This window comes from Penicillium soppii (assembly GCF_028829465.1).
Source record: "Penicillium soppii strain IBT 18220 chromosome Unknown utg000004l, whole genome shotgun sequence".
Taxonomy (NCBI): domain Eukaryota; kingdom Fungi; phylum Ascomycota; class Eurotiomycetes; order Eurotiales; family Aspergillaceae; genus Penicillium; species Penicillium soppii.
The window spans coordinates 1,510,309-1,527,702 of NW_026643234.1; the positions used below are offsets into that span (position 1 = coordinate 1,510,309).

A 17,394-nucleotide genomic window follows, 5' to 3' on the forward strand; every position below is an offset into this window, starting at 1 on the left:
GAAAGAAAACGAGGGAAATAATAATACATTCTGTTGGTTTAAGGAAATAAAATCATACAAGTAGCTGTTACAAAGGCTGGAGGAAAGGGTGGAACAAGAAATTGACCCATGGATTGACTACATTCAGGGATTCATGAAGAATTATCATCCTCAAGATCTTCACAACGCTTAATGACAAGCTTAATGAAACCAATCGCCGACATCTCATCCTTCTCGGCGTGAGATGGCCCGAACCCCGGCCCCTCCATCCCACCGGAGGTTACAAGTGCACCACAAGACCAGAGAAAAATGAAGAAACATGGAAACAATTGGAGACAATCAAAATGGTTTCAGTAGAGCAAAAGGTGTGTCATATTACAATGAGTCAAGCTTCTATCACTAACACATTCCTGAAACAGACCGCCAACGAGCTCCAGGCGAACTGGATATGGATCCCCAGGTGGATTGATTCCTCGGACACCAATACAGCGGGGAAGATCATCAATTTCACCCGCACCGTCAATCTACCTTTGCGACCGACCAGATCATTATTGCATTTCTCTGCCGACACACGATACAAACTCTATGTTAATGGAAAACATGTTGCTGTCGGCCCGAGCAGAAGCAGTCCCTTGATCTGGTATTACGATACACTGGATATCGCGCCTTACTTGAAAGAGGGTCAAAATGATATACGTTTCGTGGTGGTTCGGTACTTCGCGGCCTTGCGGAGCGCGATGCCTTTTGAGCGCACAGCTCTACCGGGCTTGACAGTCGTTGGAAAGATCGAGGCGGGCTCTGAGACCGTCGATCTTAGCTCCTCCAACGGCTGGACTGCATTTGTTGACGAGAGTGTTCAATTCCCAATGGGATTGGCCGATGATGTGTTTCTTCATGTGAGTTGAACTGCATGTCAGGGTGCTGGTTGTATAGATATGATATGCTGACAGCAACGCAGATTAGCGAGCGCATTGCCCCAACGAAGCTCCGCCCTACAATGATTCCAGTTGCATATAATATGAGGACACTCAATGGGGACATTCCGCCCTGGCATTTGCATGCGCGTGTGATTCCAATGCCCGAATCTACTCCGGCTGTTGTAAACACCGTCAGAGCCTGCCAGAGTGGCATCGATGCGAGTCATTGGGCCGCGTTCCTGAGTGGGAAATGCCCTTTAGCACTTTCCGAGAACTCAACCCACAAACTTGAGATACAAGCCGATTTTCACTCAACCGCGTTCCTCCGATGGGCTTTCAAAGCAGTTGGCGGTTCTTCTCAAATCACACTGAAAGTGACATACTCCGAGGGCTATGAACTTGAACCTCGCTCATACCCCTTCTTCCGATCTAAAGCCGACCGCCTGGATGCAAGTGTTGGTCATATCATAGGCCCGTATGACGAGGTGACACTCGATCTCCCCAATTCACAGGTTGTTGTTTATGAGCCGTTCTGGTTTCGGACGTTCCGTCTTCTGCGGGTGGAAATTAACATCGGACCCGAGCCGATTGAGCTCCTGTCTTTTGACGCTACTCAAGTCAACTATCCTATGGCCGTCAAAGCCAGCTGGAAAGAACCCGAAAATGAGTATAGCGGGCAGATTTGGGATGTCTCGATTCGGACAATGCGAAATTGCATGTTCGACGGGTATTCTGACTGCCCCTTCTACGAGCAACTCCAGTGAGTGTTGCCATTAGTATTCCATGAATACCCGACTGATGCTTTCTCATAGATACTCCGGGGATAGTCGATCGGTCGGATTATTCCACTACCTTCTATCCGGCGATGACCGCCTGATGCGACAGGCTATCACAAACTTCGCGGCCTCAGTAACTCCGCTGGGCCTCACACAGTCTCGATTCCCATCCCATGTACCGCAAGTCATCGCCGGATTCTCCCTTTACTGGGTTCTGCAAGTCTGCGACCACCACCTGTACTTCAACGACACACCGTACGCACGGAGTTTCATCCCACGCATTGACGGCGTGCTCGACTTCTTCGAGGCGCATATCGATGAACTAGGACTTGTCAGTGGCCTGCCCGAGGTTGTTTGGCAGTACGTCGACTGGGTAACAACCTGGGGAGCGACGGACGAGCACCCAGACAAGGGCGTTCCAACTTCCGGCCGGAAATCCAACCGACACACCTACTTCAGCCTTTTGTATGGGTATGTTCTGCAGAAGACTGCTCGCCTAGTGCGTGAGCTTGGCAGACCGGGTCATGCAGTGGAATACGAGACGCGGGCTGCTTCGGTTCTGAAGGCTGTCCGCGCTCATTGTTGGGATGGGGAGTTCTTCACTGATTCCACTGCCGACATTGCCGACGAACAAGCCTATTCACAGCATTGTCAGGTTTTTGCTACTCTTGCTGGGGTGGTGGAAACGCCGGAGGCTGCACGAATTTTGACCACTTCACTCACAAACCCCCGATTCTCGAAATGTTCCTACATGATGCGCTTCTACGCATTTAGGGCGCTTGCGTTGGCTGGTGCTGGGGTGTATGAATCGTTTTGGGAGAGCATGTGGGCTCCTTGGCGCGGAATGCTAGCGAATAATCTTTCCACTTGGGAGGAGGACGATGTGAGGCAGCGCTCGGATTGTCATGCCTGGGGCAGTGTGCCAATCTATGAGTACTGCACTGAGGTGGCTGGCTTCCAACCCCTAGAACCGGGCTGGTCAAAGGTACTGTTTAAGCCGCGCTTGAGCTTGGCTAAGACCTTGGAGGTGAGTGTGGCTTTGGGTAGTGATAATCTTGCCACGGTCTCATGGGCATCTGGCCAAGGAAACCAAAGGTCTGTTGAGCTCAGACTTAACAAGGCTGTTGAAGTTGTTGTCCAGTACCCATCGGGCGAAAGAGAAAGCTATGGTATTGTAGATCATGTTAAATTTAGCAGATAGGGTGAGGGTGAGATAGCAGTTTCTTACAAAAACTATATACTCACGTACAATTTAATCAGCCTGAAACCTGCCTCCCCGCCCATGTAGGCAGGATATTGTGACAGTTTCGCGCTCTTTTATTCCTTCGTGCGCTTTAATCAGAGCCACTACTTGGTTTTCCGTTTTCCGTTTTGCTTTTTTTTGCTATCATTTTTCGAAGAACTACAACTTGCTATCATTTACCGAGGTTTTATTCATCACTCAAAGGAGCTCAATCCACAGTTCTTTTATACAACTTTAATGTGACAAGATGCAAAACGGCGTAAAAACAGTCAAGTGATATATTAGCCTCCATCCTTTTGTCATGGCAACAGCAGAATTAAGCCTTAACATCCATCTCATGTTCTTCGCGCTGCTCGGTCGAACGCATCTGAACCTCGGTAACATAACCCTTAAACTTGCGAAGACCGACTTTTTTCTCGAACCTGAATTGACAGAAATATTAGACAACCGTAGGAATGCCAAATTTCCAACCTCATGGATGTAAGTGACTTACATTTCATCAATCTCGGCTGGTGTACGGCGTGCCACCTCGGGAAGGATGAGCCAAGCAACGATCACCGCAATACTACCGGTTCCTGCGAAGCTGTTCCGAAGGAGATAAAAGTCAAAATCTGCTTGCAAAGAATGGTGTTGGGATCAGGAATGACTTACAAGAAACCAGTTTTGACACCCCAACTCGATACGGGCTTGTTGTTAATCATGAGCGGAGTGCAGAAGCTGAACATAGTAGCGAGTGCGTTGGAAGAAGCCAGTGCCCAGCCGGCTGTCTTTGCACGCAGACGTTGTTGAGGAACCTCAGCCGCGTAGGCATAGCCGATGGCCGAGGCACCAGTTGTTGATAGAGTTGCCAGGCAAGCAAAAAAGATCTAGGGTCTTTTGTTAGCCATACATATAAGAAAGTTTAATTTTAGCGTGATAACCCACAAGAAGGGAGCTTGTTGCTGGCTTCGTATAATCGAAGCAGCCGATGATTCCAAGGCATAACAAAGAGACTGTTGTCACTGCGTAGGGATAGACAGTCAAGGGACGACGACCGAGCTTGTCAGTTGTCACAGCTGTCAAAATCATAGAAAACAGCTGCACGCAGGATAAAATGACAGTAACCATGAATGGATCTTTGCTACCGGCATATTGGACTAGAATTAAAGTTAGCACGAATGACCACGAATATCAAGCGATACACCGGTGTCTTACAGAAATAGGTAGCATAGGTGTTGAAAACCGCGAGGCCGACCAGCTGCTGAGCAATCTTTGGCCAAGCTGCAATCAAGAATCGAATGCGGTTGCGGCCCTGGAAGACTGCCCACGAGCCCTCTTCCGCGTTGCGCTCTGCGAGGATACGTTCCTCATTGACAGTGGCAGTCATAATTTCCTGGAGGATATCAATATCTCGCCCAATGAGTTTGAAGAAAAAGAAAAAACATACGATTTGCTCGTCGACGCTATATCCGTCAACTTTGCCATTGCACCATTTCAGAATCTTGGCCGCCTTGTCGATCTTGCCCTTGCTCACAAGCCACCAAGGTGACTCAGGGATGATGGCGAAGATAACAGCAATCATAGCAACCATAGCCCACTATCGGAAACATATCAATGAACTGTGACATAGAAAAAGTACGTGAATTAGAGAGAGGCAATTTGACTCACCTGTGTGTAGATGGGAACCCGGAAGTCATATGGATCGTGTGCGCTGAGTTCCTGAAGAGCCACGGAGGCAAATATCTGACCCAAAACAAACCAGCTAGAAAGAGACTATGTCAAAAAAAGGCCCTCAAGCAGTTGGTGACCAACTTACAAACTGTATGCGTTGATGTAGAAACCTCGGAGTTGGGTTGGGGCAATTTCAGAGAGATATAAAGGCATGGTGGATTGAAGCATACCAACGCCCATGCCAGAGAAAAGCTTAGCAACAAGCCAGTGGTCCCATCTCGTAGCAAAAGTTTCAACAAAGACGCTGATGACAATGTCGACCCAGATGATGTAGAAGGCGACCTTGCGACCAAACCTTTCGGTTGCGTATTGAAGAAGCTGAAGATAAAGTTAGACCTGGAAGACGAATTTTGGTTTGCCAGAACTAATTCCTTACAATTTGACCGAGGGTCTGACCAGTTGATTGAATACCTCCCCAAGCTGAGATATACTTCCCTTGGATGATGGTTGTGCCTGGGGAAGCCATTTGTCGAATGAAACCTTTGTTAGATACAATACCGGCATTGAGGTTAATTTCTTTGAAACATTCGTTAGCTATCCTATAATTGTCATTCAACAGGGGTGAAACAGAAACAACATACGATAACCGTCCAGCGAGGCACTGAACGCCGCAGCCATGGCAATCCACGACACAGTCTTGAATCTTTTCACGCATTGCCAAATGCCAAGATCATCCTCACGAGACCGCATAATGGGCCCCGTATTCTTCACTGGTACATCTCCATGGTCGGAGGTAGCATCCTCGATAATGTCGGTGTTCGCCTTGATAGTATCCATTTTGAAGGCACTGCGTATATTGCGAAATGGAAGCGATTCAATGATACTTGAATAAATAAGAGTGAAACAAAGCAATCTTTATATTTTGAATCAATTAACCCAGGGCTATCAAGCGTTCGATCTCTGATAGGCGTGTTCCACAAACGACAAGGAATAAAAATGCGGGGATCCGGGGCCCCGTAGCTGAGTTTGTGATGTACGGTGAAATCAAACCGTCAAATCAGAATGGTAAGGCTGATCCCGATTTATGGTTCATTTGCCGATTTGAAAATATACTGGCTTATATCGGTGTTCTTTGAGGCGAGTGGCTGGTTTGGCTTGTGAAGGCGCATGCCAGTGGATGGCCAGAGACTACGGCAATTGCTTCGCTGTGAGATCCCCCGAAGCTATGCACCTAGGTACGAGTAATACGAACAAATGTACCCAAAGCTTAGAGGATGGAGATCATGCTTTGTTAAATTTTCTATGGCGTGAAAAGTATCAAGACATCCATGGATGTCTTGCATAGTCAGATTTTCGCAACCATCAAAGCCAACCCCAAAATGAGATGACGCTTAAAAGTTGACTTTGGCATGTACGCTTTACGTCGAAAAATAACCTTAAGAGCACATTATTGGAGAGGATATGTAGATCTTGCATTGAATACTTGCGTCGAAAATATTAAGCCCCCGGCCTCCACATGCCACATGCGCTAATCATCTCCGCTAACCCCAAGGAGATAATCTCCGGTGGCGCTTGCGGGCTGTTCCGGCACCCATCCTGGCTTAATTCTCGGAAACTCCGAAACGCATTGGAATATTTACAAAAATACCAGAAGTGCTTCTGAAGCTTTCACTGTGAAGGTTGCTTTGCCAGCGGAAACAGTGGCCGTTTCCACAACCTCTGTACCTTGGATGGCGCAGGTACCATTAGCGAAAGTCTGACCTGCTACAGTGGGGTTTTGACCTTGGTCAACCCGTGATGTGGCGTATTGGGCGGTCAGACGCTTAGCAGTGACGCTGGAGCTAGAAATACCTGAAAGCGTGTAGGTCTGCGACGAACGAGTGCCAGTAGTATAGTAGTCAGAGTTGTAAAGAAGAACTTTCACGGGAGCCCCGGACTTGTAAATGGCATAGGCCGCATAGGCGGAGTCCTGGCTGTCCAAAGGTGCAATTTTGTCGGCATTGGCCAGCGCCATGGTCGCGAAATAAGCTCCGTAGTAGGGCGAGCCCATATCGTAGCGGCCCCACCAGCAGTATTGACCTGAAGGATTAGACAATGTTCTGTAAGAGGGATGTGGGTATCTTACAGTTTCCAATAGTACCCTGATGGAAGTAGAGGGCATCTGTGCCCATAACAACGGTCTGCATCACATAGTCCAGGATCCAGAGGGCAGCACCGAAAGTCGGACTAATACCACCTCCACCTTGTGTCGCTGGAATGACTATTAGTTCTGTTACCTATTTGGATTAGGAGGGGAAATACCGGAGTTGGTCTCTCCAAAGACATGTGGCTTGCCCTTGGCAGAAGCGGCGGAAATCTCAGCGGCATATGGCTTGATTTGAGTAGCAATATCCTTGTGGTTCATAAGAGCTGTCAAGTTATAATTGCCGGAAGACTGGGGGTAATTGTGGGAGCAGTAATCCTTCACATACTCATTGGCGTCACCTTCTTTTGCAGTGAGTCCAACGAGGCTCATCGGGGAGGTGCCAAAGTAGACACCCGCTGAGATAATATCAGATGCAGAAAGGTTTCCGCACACAGCGTCCTGCCATTCAATCTGGGATGCTTCGTCGGCAGCAGCCGTCCAAGACGCACCACTGGCAATAGGGTCGCTGTCAACAAAGACTATCTTCATGTCAGTGCGATGTTCAAATTCATAGCGGCCATTGAGACTGACAGTTGGGCTCGTTTCCAAGTTCAATAGAATACAAATTCTGCATCGTGGCCTTTACAAGTCGCGCAGCGGCAATTGTGTTGGAAATATCATCTAGACGACGATTGAGTCCAATGATGACCTTACCAGCATAAGTTGCAGCCAAAGAGACAAAGGAGGGACCGTATGTCAGAGTCTCGGGCGCGTCTTTCGTACTAGCCACTGTGTAGGTAACAGCATTACTCGACGATGCATTGTATGTTGCACGATCCCTTGGTCACTCAGTATAAGCCGTGTAATAGAGGAATATGAAAATAAAACATACTGTGTAGTGCCTCCAATTCTGACTGGAGGCCATGTTCCGGTGAGGTCTTTCAAATTCTCCAAACATTTGGTCGTCGAGGGGAGGTCCTGAAGGTATTCAGGAAAAGTGAAGAACTCCAGACTGTGTAATGAGCATAATTTTCTTCAAACTAAAGTATTTAGCACTCACGATACACCAACTGGGGCTGCAGAAATTTGACCACTGGAGTTCGATGGCGGAGATTGAGGGATACTGAAGCTCAGGCCCGATGCCGAAGCCGCCAGGCCTAAAAGCGAGGCAGAGATAGGGAGAATGGCCATGACTTTGAAATATCGGATGCAAGAAGTGCCGGAGAAAAGCTGAAGAAATTTTCGCTAAAAGACTAGGTAGTTTGAATCTTTTAACAATAATCAAAACCCCTCAACACGCCTCGGTCTGTGTAGATATTAATCCGGGGACCCCACATTTACATTTACTAGTCTTCGGAGGGACGATCTGCCATGAAACTTTTTGTTGGATAGATAGCAAATGTTTCTAATTCAGTTCTAGTATAGTGCGTGTTGTTGCATACTAATTGTTTAAAACTTGATCCACCAATGAGCTCGGATCGGCTATTGACGGATTACATTAACCCGAGTTTAGCACCAGGAAATGTTTTGGCGGGCATTGTATTGATATCAGGATCTACTAGCGTCACCTTCCAATATTCTCTGAACTATAAGGTACAGTAGTGCGGATTATCTCTCGGGCGAGCAGTAACCCGAAAAGCCGCAAAGTTGCCGATATTTAATGACCAGAGGCCGATTATGGAGGTCTTCAATAACTTGAATCAAAAAGGGCCGGTGGCGCCCATGGCTCCATCTGCACTTGGATCCTCCAGGCTCTGGGTCACACATAGGAAGAGGCTGGGATACTCTAGTGTTGACACGCCTTTTGCCAAATAGCCAAGCAATTACTCAACCAGAAGGAGCCAGTAGATCGGGCCGAGAAAGGAAGGCAGATCCCCTTGCTTGCTCAATACAACCAACTATAAATGCCATGCAGCCGGCTTTGGGCTTTAGTCCTCTTGGTCATCACCTTTTGTGTCGCGGCAGAAAATAATAACTACATATACATATGGTTTTTACTTATAAGACATGAATATAACAACCGGAATGAAACACTGTTGGATAGTTCCAACTAACTTGCTTAGGGGAAATAGCTACATGAAAGTTATCTGTGCATATGTAGAGATGAAATGTGTTAAGATAGTAAAGAGACATTCTTCAATATCGCCTTTCATCGTCTTTCTCCTTGTGCTTTGCGAGTCCCTTTAGATACCTTTCTAATGGGCATTTAGAATCTTCCAATTGTCTTTCAATTTCAAATCAATGAAGGATTCATCTAACAAGTACATTGTAGGGATCTGGGCCAGTGAAGAAATACACCCCAGTCTACAGTTTATAGGGATCCTACAGCATCGCTGGCTATGATACGAAAGAGTGAGTGGATATAGGAAATAAAGACAGAAAAAAGATTTTCCAGCTTCCCTCCGGCCGGATAGATTCTGACTGGGACCTCAGAAGCAGTGCAGAGTGACCTCTTATTTGAAGAAAACAAGAGCGCCGAAGTCGATCTGCGATCCTATCACGGTCCAAAATCGTTGAAGGAAACGTGTCGATATCAAGAGACGGCTATTATGTTACTCGGAGCGGAAGCTAGCGGGGTGGCGTTTTCATCTTTGCTGCCACTTTGCTAAGAACGAGTTAAGCTCGCAGATTTCCAACCAACTGTTGTATTTGAACATGAGGCGGTCTTATCTGGGCAATTTTAGCCGAACAATAGAATAACTGGATTGGTGGTGCAGCTTAGTCTAGTCTAGCAATCTCAGTCGCTAAAGATGGGTGGGTCAGCTGAAGCTGAAGAAATCCTTTTGGTTAGTGCCCTTTCAGTGGCTTTGCCGACAAGAACGGGAGAGCTCAGATTAGGGGCCGTGAGAACTTTGGCAGAGGCGAAACAGTATAGAGAACTCAGACCCATCGATCTTTGCATTACCATTTCATCTCCTGATCCTGGCGATGATTGATGGGAAGCGCTTTCTGATCTGATTATTATTGTGCCTGCTGCTTCGGCCCGACCCTTGAATGCTCAGACGCCACAGGTCTCTTGGCATACAGTAATCATGAGTTTTTGCTGATACCACTTCCCCAAAATGGCATTTAACTGCCGGGATGTCCGATCATTGGCACGTCCCCTATTTTCAGGCGCACGGGAACTGTGAAAACCCTCTTCCAATAGCACAGGCGATTGAAACATCGAGGGGATTGTTTTAGAAAGGCCTGTTTCCATAGATTCTTCTTGGAACAGTTTCAAACTGCAATATAACAAGAGCGCATAAAGAAATTATTGGAGAATAGGCCATTTCTGACTTATCTATAAGCGTTGAATATTTTGCTGACATCTAGCACTAGCTTCATCAGGCTAGTAAGAAGGTAAACTGCGAAGCCAACATCTCGGTGGTCGCTGAATGGAGATATTCTAGCCTCGAGCATACGTAAGCGCTCGTCTAGTTAGCTCTCCATGGCACTGGTTTATTCTAACTTGGCTGAGAGAGGGAACTCAATGATTTCCGAACGAGGTAAAACCTCGTAACATATCGCAGATACGCCTTGCCCGATTGCGACGAGGATATCTTTCAGAAATCTATATAAAGGGCTATGCACGCCCATCAATATAAGCAATATACAACCAACTTTCAAACCATCCTTGATCTATAGCACATCGTGTTCAACACCTCAATTCAGCCAAAATGATGACCAAGGTATGCTCCAAGACATGATGATCTTGACTGTGCCAATGGATTCCCAACCTAACGAATCGAGCAGACCGTTGCCATTATCTCTGCTCTGGCAGTTGCTGTAATTGCGAATCCCACCATCGGCTACGCCGGCTACTTCTACACGGACTGCACAACCCCAAGCATCGATGCCGCCAATGCCTATGCCGGATCCTGTGTCAATGTTGAGGACTTCCCCATCAAGTCCTTTACCGCCTATGTCGAATCTGGTTCCTGTGCCGATGGTACCTCTGCGGTGCTGAACACCTACACTGCCTCCGGTTGCGACGACTCGACTCTATTTGAGACCGTTAGCGTCGATAGCGAGAAGCAATGTTTCGCGGCTGATGTGACCCTCGTTAGCTTGAAGGCCGAGTGTGTCTAAATGTATGATTGAGTTGATGTATGGTGTCTTGCAGCACTTGAGGTGCAATTTCAGGGAAGAAAGTCGCTCGGAGAATCTCGATGTTGGAGGATTACCATCACGCTGCTAGTCGATGGAGAAATCTTTAGTTGAATTTCAATATCTGCGGTGATTGTTGCCGGTGAAATAATGTGGAAAGATCAAGGTGTAGTCCTCTTCCAAAAACAAATATGAGAGCGGGAGGAATGTCAACGCGATGTATTGCAGTGTGGAAGCATATTGAATGTGTGTAGTAGCCAATCCGGAGTCGATCCTGGCGAAAGAATATCGCCAAGGCTCAGCGTTACCAAATTGTACTATGAGGAGTGACGAAGTTTGAACGTGGAATATGTACAGAACCATGTCGACGCGGTTTTGAGACAGCACTAAGCCAAAAAGGGATTAGTGATTAGTCGAGGCCAGTTGACCTCTTCACAACAGCATCGAGGTCAACACCATGAAACATTTGACTTTCGTGACAGGGAACCCTAACAAGGTCCTTGAAGTTCATGCAATCCTAGGCGACGCGATACCTGTTCACCCCCGGGCGCTGGACATCCCTGAGATCCAGGGGACATTGGAAGAAATCGCGAGGGATAAGTGCCGACGCGCCGCCCGAATTGTACGAGCACTTTCGCTTCCCTTTCTGCGGTGAGATGTTTGCTGATTCAGACATAAGATCGATGGACCGGTGCTGGTCGAAGATTCGGCGTTGGAGTTCCGGGCTATGAACGGATTGCCAGGCCCTTATGTGTATGTGATCTGATTCTAGCATTATTCACGTGCTGACACCTTCCGCCAAGTAAATGCTTTCTTGAATCATTGGGGAATGATGGATTGAATCGGTTATTGTACGCTTATGAGGACAAAAGTGCGGAGGCTGTATGTACCTTTGCATTCTCCTCGGGGCCGACAATGGAACCTATGATTTTTCAAGGAAGGTTGAAGGTATTGTGTGCCTCCCAACTGAACATTGATCCGTGTGGTTTTGACACTATCCAGGGTAAAATTGTGCCCGCGCGTGGTCCACCTATATTCGGTACGTTGTTGAACGGGGCGGCGCGTTCACCATTACTCACCATAAATTAGGATGGGAGCCTATTTTCGAGCACAATGGAGAGACTCTTGCTGAGATGAAGCATGATAAAAAGGTAAAATAATTGGATTGTTTGTTGTTGACGAGGCTAATGCAAAATAGAACAAATTATCGCATCGATATCAAGCGCTGTTGAAATTTCAGCAGTGGCTGGCCCAGGACAATAGCCGACAATAATACAGCTTGAACAATGACAGAAACACTGCGGAATCGCCTCCAGGCCAGATATATGCAGTTATAGATTCAGATCAGTGACTCGGAAATTGACTTCCCCCGCATCTCGGGAATTCTTTCCCTCTTTTCACGGGGAAATTTTCCCCGTCTTTGTGGGTGTCCTCTGGCATCTGATCTGTTTCAATCCACCAAAGATAACGAATTGTTGGACGCTTGAGCCTGCACTTGAACCTTGTGCCGTCAATATGGGGAACCAGAGGATCTCCGTTTTGTTGAATGTCTTGCCTTTCGGGTGGATTGCTTCCACAAGGCAGAAGATGGAGGGTACGATGATACATGGTAGAATGTTATTTAAACCATTACCAATCCTGCAATATCAACACCCAAAGTATTCTCACTCTTCTAAGTCTTCTTCGCTCGAGACAATTCAATTCGCAAAAGGACTTGCTGCTTCTAGGCGTGGAATTCCACTGTTCTGCACAGTCTATCATTCCATTCCATCCTTATCATTTGTCACAGCATGATCGCTATGTTGTCAGCTTTCTCAGCTGCGCCATATGCAGTTGGGCTAGGCTTGTTTCTTGCTGTTTATTTCCTCGTACTTCCTTATGTGGAATATCTCCGTGACCCCAAGGGTAGGTTCCAAGCACCGGTTCTAAGCTCTGTTTGAAGATACCCTGGGCAACTGCTGACCGATCTATATAGGTTTAAGGAGATACCCTAATCTCACACCTTTCTCCGGATTTTCAGCAGTTCCATTCATGATCATGGCTTCGCGGGGTTTCCGATCAATGGAACTGACCGAGTTGCATAAAAAGAACCCCGTCATCCGAACAGGGCCGAATCAGCTGTCTTATGGTGATGTCAAGGCCATTAAGGACATCTATGGCCATAATACCAAGTGCATCAAGGACCCTTCTTATGTGATCACATCTGGAACCCACTACAATCTGGCAGATGTTGTGGATAAGCCAGACCATGCCCGAAAGCGCAAGGTCCTTTCTTCCGCATATGCACTCAAGAATCTGGAGACGTGGGAATACAAAGTGACCGACAAGGTCCAAAGAATGTTCAAACACTTTGACCAAGTCTGCACCGCGCCTGCATCTGAGGACGTATCATCTGGGAAAACAGCCCCCGACCAGAAAGACCTCACGCTTGATCTCCGAGCCTGGACCAACTTCTTCACCCTCGATGCAATTGCCGACATTGGTCTGTCTGAGAAGTTGGGCTTCTTGGATTCCGGTACCGATGTTTGCATTGCCGAAAGGAAAGATGGCTCTACTTATAAAACCAACTTGCGCGAAGCCCTCTATCCTACAGCTCGAAAGCAATCCCTAATCCTCTGGAACTATCAATGGTACCCAGTTGTCAACAGGCTAGTAAATATCATTCCATTCTTTCGCCGTATGCAAACCTCCGCCGACAACTGGGAGAACATTATGTGGCGCCGAGCCAGCGAAAGATTGCGGCGCTACGAGGCCGGTGAAAAGCTGGAGGACTTCTTTCAGGCTCTTATGGAAGACAAGAATGGAAATGCCAACAACCTCGAATGGGGCGAGGTCGTTGCCGAGTGCAACATCATGATGAACGCTGGCAGTGTGACTACCGCAGTTGCCATCGCGAACGTTATGTACCAGCTGCTCCGCAACCCTCGAACCCTAGCCAAGCTCCGCGAGGAACTTGATGCCGTTTTGGATGAAGACGAAGTTGTGGCCGATTATGACAAAGTCAAGCATCTGCCTTACCTCCGCGCCTGCTTGGATGAATCCCTACGAATCTTCCCGCCGACTTCTCACGGTCTTCCTCGCGAGACACCCCCTGAGGGTACAAACATTCTCGGAGAATGGGTGGCTGGTAACACTACAGTCAGTATGTCTGCTCTCGTGGCACACCGTGACGAGAGTGTCTTCCCCAACGCGGACCAGTATATTCCTGAGAGGTGGCTTGGAGAAGAGGGCAAGGCTTTACAACCGTACTTGATTGCCTTCTCTGCTGGTGCCCGGTCTTGCATTGGTCGCAATATCTCGTACCTGGAGCAGACTAAGGCCATTGCTTCTATGGTGCATCGATACGACTTTGCTTTGTCACACCCTGGCTGGGAGCTGAAGCGACTGGAGACAATGAATTTGATTTTGGGTGATATGCCGGTGAAAATTTGGCGTCGTGGTTTGGGTACAGCTGAAGCATAGAGATATCAATTTGAGAAAGGATTGAATTTCTATTCTTAATTATATTTTATTACTAGACGGATTTGATGAATACATTTCCGATATGAAGAACTTGACAACTTTTCAAACTCCAATGCATTCGAACGTGACATTGCCAAGTTTTAATCAAGCTTCGAGACACGTAGTGGGATCTTGTCTAAGTATGGTGTCGAATAGGCTTGATGTCTTGTTCGCAAGCGTCATGAACCAGTAAAATAGCCAACTCACTTATATCATTTGCACATAACTCACAGAATGCTTTCGTTACGAAAATAAAGGGCTGCTCAAATGATCACTGCAAACTCACTTGCAGTGACAGAAACAGGATATAATCCCCGCCCACAGTTTGACGGGGAAGTTCCCCCGCGTTCCTCGGACAACGTTTCCCCTTTTGATTATCGGCGACAATACTCTCAATTAGGGTTGTCATCTTCACCAATACGGCCCTCCCACCCGCAACTTATATTATCTCATGTTACGAGATTGCCCCGCAATATGCGCTCCAGTCTCCACGATTTCCATTCCTCATCCATCTAATATGGCAATTTAGACAAGCGAGAATGAGGGGGATATTGCGGGGACTCATTTCATTTGTCGGATTGGCTCTTATTTTTTCTGACCCCCGTGGACCCTGATCGCTGACCAGTTGCGGCGAATATAGCCCGATTCATTCGATATGTGATCTTCATCTAGAACCAAGACTTGCATTGTTGCCCGTTTCCCACATGAAGCAACGAGACGTCTTGAAGTGGACATTCTCATTGCCACTCAATGGAAAGCCGATCGGAAATTACTCAAACGGAAATTTATTTCTTTACCATGATTCCCCTAGCTACTTGACATGTTACTTAGTGAACTTACTATATCGACTCTGAATTATATAAACGCCCGGTGTTCCCCTGAGATACTTATCATTTTTGATTCATTGATAGCCTCCCAACATCCATAAGCTTGTCATTTCCGAGAACCATGGTGACCTTCCCACCTCTCAACGTCCCACCAGAACTCTTGCAAGAGCTTTCAAAGTATACCACACCAACAGGATTTGCCGACTATGCTGCCCTAGCCGTTTTAGGTGGAATTGGAGCCACATACCTTTCAAAAGGTCGGCTATGGGACAAACCAGATCCACTTCACCACCTCTGGTTCGAACGACCTCAGCTCAAGAATGGCGGACAAGCTGGCTCAGCCAACAAGGAGACACGAAACATTGCACAGAAATTGGAAGAGACGGGCAAGGATATTGCTGTCTTCTGGGGATCTCAGTCCGGCACAGCAGAGGGCTTCGCCCATCGTCTTGCCAGGGAGATCTCTATTCGCTGGGGCCAGGAAGCCATGACCGCAGACCTCTCCGACTACGACCCAATCACAATCAGTGAAATTCCCCGCGCTAAGTTGGCTATTTTTGTTGTTTCAACATACGGCGAAGGAGACCCCAGCGACAATACAGCCGAGTTTTGGAGCTGGATCTCCAAAGCCAGTGACGTGTCGCTCTCCAACTTGCGATACGCGGCCTTTGGCTTGGGAAACACCAACTACAAATTCTATAACCGAGTTGTCGATGTTGTCGTGGAGGGCCTAGACAAGTTCGGCGCACAGGCTCTTATGCCTGTTGGAAAGGCAAATGACGCAGAAGGGGCAACCGAGGAAGACTTCATGTCATGGAAAGAGGACCTTTTCACAATCTTCAAAGACAATTTGGGGTTCCAAGAGGCAGAAGCCAAGTATATCCCGAGCACAAAGGTCGAGGAAGACGAATCTCTCGAGCCTATCGATCTGCATCATGGCGAGCCCAACACCCGTGTGGAAGCTCCAAAGGCGGCAGCTCAATCCTCAGCCATCCGTACTTTGAGCATTTCAGACTCTAGGGAGCTATTTACCTCGTCTGATCGTCACTGTCTACACATGGATTTAGACCTGACCAACCAGCCCGAGCTTAGCTACAAAACCGGAGACCACCTTGCTATCTGGCCAGGAAATCCTGATATTGAAGTGGAACGCCTACTCGATGTCCTCGGGATTTCTTCGCGCCGCGATATTCCACTCGGTATCAGGGCGCTCGACCCAGCAACCAAGATCACGATCCCAACCCCAACCAGCTCTGTTGCAATCTTCCGGTATTACCTCGAGATCTGTGCACCCGTGAACCGCGATAACATTCGCGACCTGGCACAATTTGCACCCACCCCGGAAGCAAAGGCCTATCTCCTTGCACTTGGCCAAGACAAGGATGCATACGCCAGATTCATCAGTCACACACACGTCAACCTCGGCCGACTACTGCAACTGGCATGCCCTGACAAGCCTTGGGATAACCTTCCACTTTCATACCTCGTCGAAACCTTACCTCACATCCGGCCCCGGTTCTATTCGATCTCATCAAGCAGCATGGTATCACCTCGCAAACCTTCCATCACAGCTATCGTATCAACAACTCCTCTCCCAGAAAATCCCAACGAGCTCATCCACGGTGTCACATCCAATTATCTTCTCGCCATCTCTCAGCAAACCCGCTCCCAGTCCCACCCCAGTGGAATCACGTACCATCTAAACGGCCCGAGTGACGCCCTCCAAGGTGGAAAGATATTCGCGCATATCCGACGAAGCAAATTTAAGCTCCCGGCTCTGGGCAAGACGCCATTGATTATGGTCGCTGCAGGAACGGGTATCGCGCCTTTCCGGGCATTCCTTTCTGAGCGCTGTCAGGTTCTCAAGATCGGTAAGGAGGTCGGCCAGATGATTCTATTCTTTGGATGTCGGAATCCCAACGAAGATTACATCTATCGGGAGGAGTTGGAAGAAATGCAAGCGGCGTTGGGTGATCGATTGCGTGTTGTCACTGCTTTCTCTCGATTAGAGGGGACGCCTCGTCAGTATGTGCAGGACCGGGTTGCCGAGCTTGGTGATGATGTCACTCGGTTGATTGATGAAGGTGGTAATTTCTATGTCTGTGGGCGGGCTGGTATGGCTCGTGAAGTTGAGAAGGTTGTTGGGAAGACTATGAAAGGGGTCAAGGGATGGAGTGAGGATGAGGTTAATGCTTGGAGCAAGACAATCAAGAAGAAAAACAAGTGGCAGGAGGATGTTTGGGGATAGTGGATGATTTGTATGATTTTGTGTCACAGTTATTTTCTC

At 47.7% G+C, this 17,394-nt stretch overlaps 8 protein-coding genes across 8 annotated transcripts; 6 read left to right on the forward strand and 2 right to left on the reverse strand.

The window, feature by feature from the left end:
* Positions 1-323: 323 nt before the first annotated feature.
* Positions 324-2,873, forward strand: N7529_003990 (putative rhamnosidase B; the record flags this gene model as incomplete). Its single annotated transcript, XM_057239517.1, has 4 exons — positions 324-344; positions 399-875; positions 938-1,656; positions 1,709-2,873. 4 exons carry the CDS (start codon positions 324-326, stop codon positions 2,871-2,873), a joined length of 2,382 nt encoding a protein of 793 aa, XP_057098812.1.
* Positions 2,874-3,231: 358 nt separating this feature from the next.
* N7529_003991 (uncharacterized protein) lies at positions 3,232-5,402 on the reverse strand (the record flags this gene model as incomplete). The annotated part of the gene is made up of 10 exons (XM_057239518.1): positions 3,232-3,337; positions 3,409-3,498; positions 3,567-3,781; positions 3,840-4,051; positions 4,110-4,287; positions 4,342-4,491; positions 4,563-4,656; positions 4,711-4,943; positions 5,002-5,141; positions 5,207-5,402. 10 exons carry the CDS (start codon positions 5,400-5,402, stop codon positions 3,232-3,234), a joined length of 1,614 nt encoding a protein of 537 aa, XP_057098813.1.
* Positions 5,403-6,201: 799 nt separating this feature from the next.
* N7529_003992 (glycosyl hydrolase family 79 C-terminal domain-containing protein) lies at positions 6,202-7,881 on the reverse strand (the record flags this gene model as incomplete). Its single annotated transcript, XM_057239519.1, has 6 exons — positions 6,202-6,644; positions 6,691-6,816; positions 6,867-7,229; positions 7,282-7,529; positions 7,583-7,702; positions 7,751-7,881. 6 exons carry the CDS (start codon positions 7,879-7,881, stop codon positions 6,202-6,204), a joined length of 1,431 nt encoding a protein of 476 aa, XP_057098814.1.
* Positions 7,882-10,349: 2,468 nt separating this feature from the next.
* Positions 10,350-10,761, forward strand: N7529_003993 (uncharacterized protein; the record flags this gene model as incomplete). The annotated part of the gene is made up of 2 exons (XM_057239520.1): positions 10,350-10,361; positions 10,426-10,761. 2 exons carry the CDS (start codon positions 10,350-10,352, stop codon positions 10,759-10,761), a joined length of 348 nt encoding a protein of 115 aa, XP_057098815.1.
* A 475-nt stretch (positions 10,762-11,236) lies between these two features.
* N7529_003994 (non-canonical purine NTP pyrophosphatase) lies at positions 11,237-11,620 on the forward strand (the record flags this gene model as incomplete). Its single annotated transcript, XM_057239521.1, has 3 exons — positions 11,237-11,401; positions 11,459-11,530; positions 11,552-11,620. 3 exons carry the CDS (start codon positions 11,237-11,239, stop codon positions 11,618-11,620), a joined length of 306 nt encoding a protein of 101 aa, XP_057098816.1.
* A 74-nt stretch (positions 11,621-11,694) lies between these two features.
* Positions 11,695-12,052, forward strand: N7529_003995 (uncharacterized protein; the record flags this gene model as incomplete). The annotated part of the gene is made up of 3 exons (XM_057239522.1): positions 11,695-11,818; positions 11,869-11,930; positions 11,978-12,052. The coding sequence occupies 3 exons, from the start codon at positions 11,695-11,697 to the stop codon at positions 12,050-12,052; spliced, it is 261 nt and encodes an 86-aa protein (XP_057098817.1).
* Positions 12,053-12,569: 517 nt separating this feature from the next.
* On the forward strand, positions 12,570-14,241 carry N7529_003996 (cytochrome P450; the record flags this gene model as incomplete). Its single annotated transcript, XM_057239523.1, has 2 exons — positions 12,570-12,684; positions 12,755-14,241. The coding sequence occupies 2 exons, from the start codon at positions 12,570-12,572 to the stop codon at positions 14,239-14,241; spliced, it is 1,602 nt and encodes a 533-aa protein (XP_057098818.1).
* Positions 14,242-15,228: 987 nt separating this feature from the next.
* N7529_003997 (NADPH cytochrome P450 oxidoreductase family protein) lies at positions 15,229-17,355 on the forward strand (the record flags this gene model as incomplete). Its single annotated transcript, XM_057239524.1, has 1 exon — positions 15,229-17,355. One exon carries the CDS (start codon positions 15,229-15,231, stop codon positions 17,353-17,355), a length of 2,127 nt encoding a protein of 708 aa, XP_057098819.1.
* Positions 17,356-17,394: the final 39 nt, after the last annotated feature.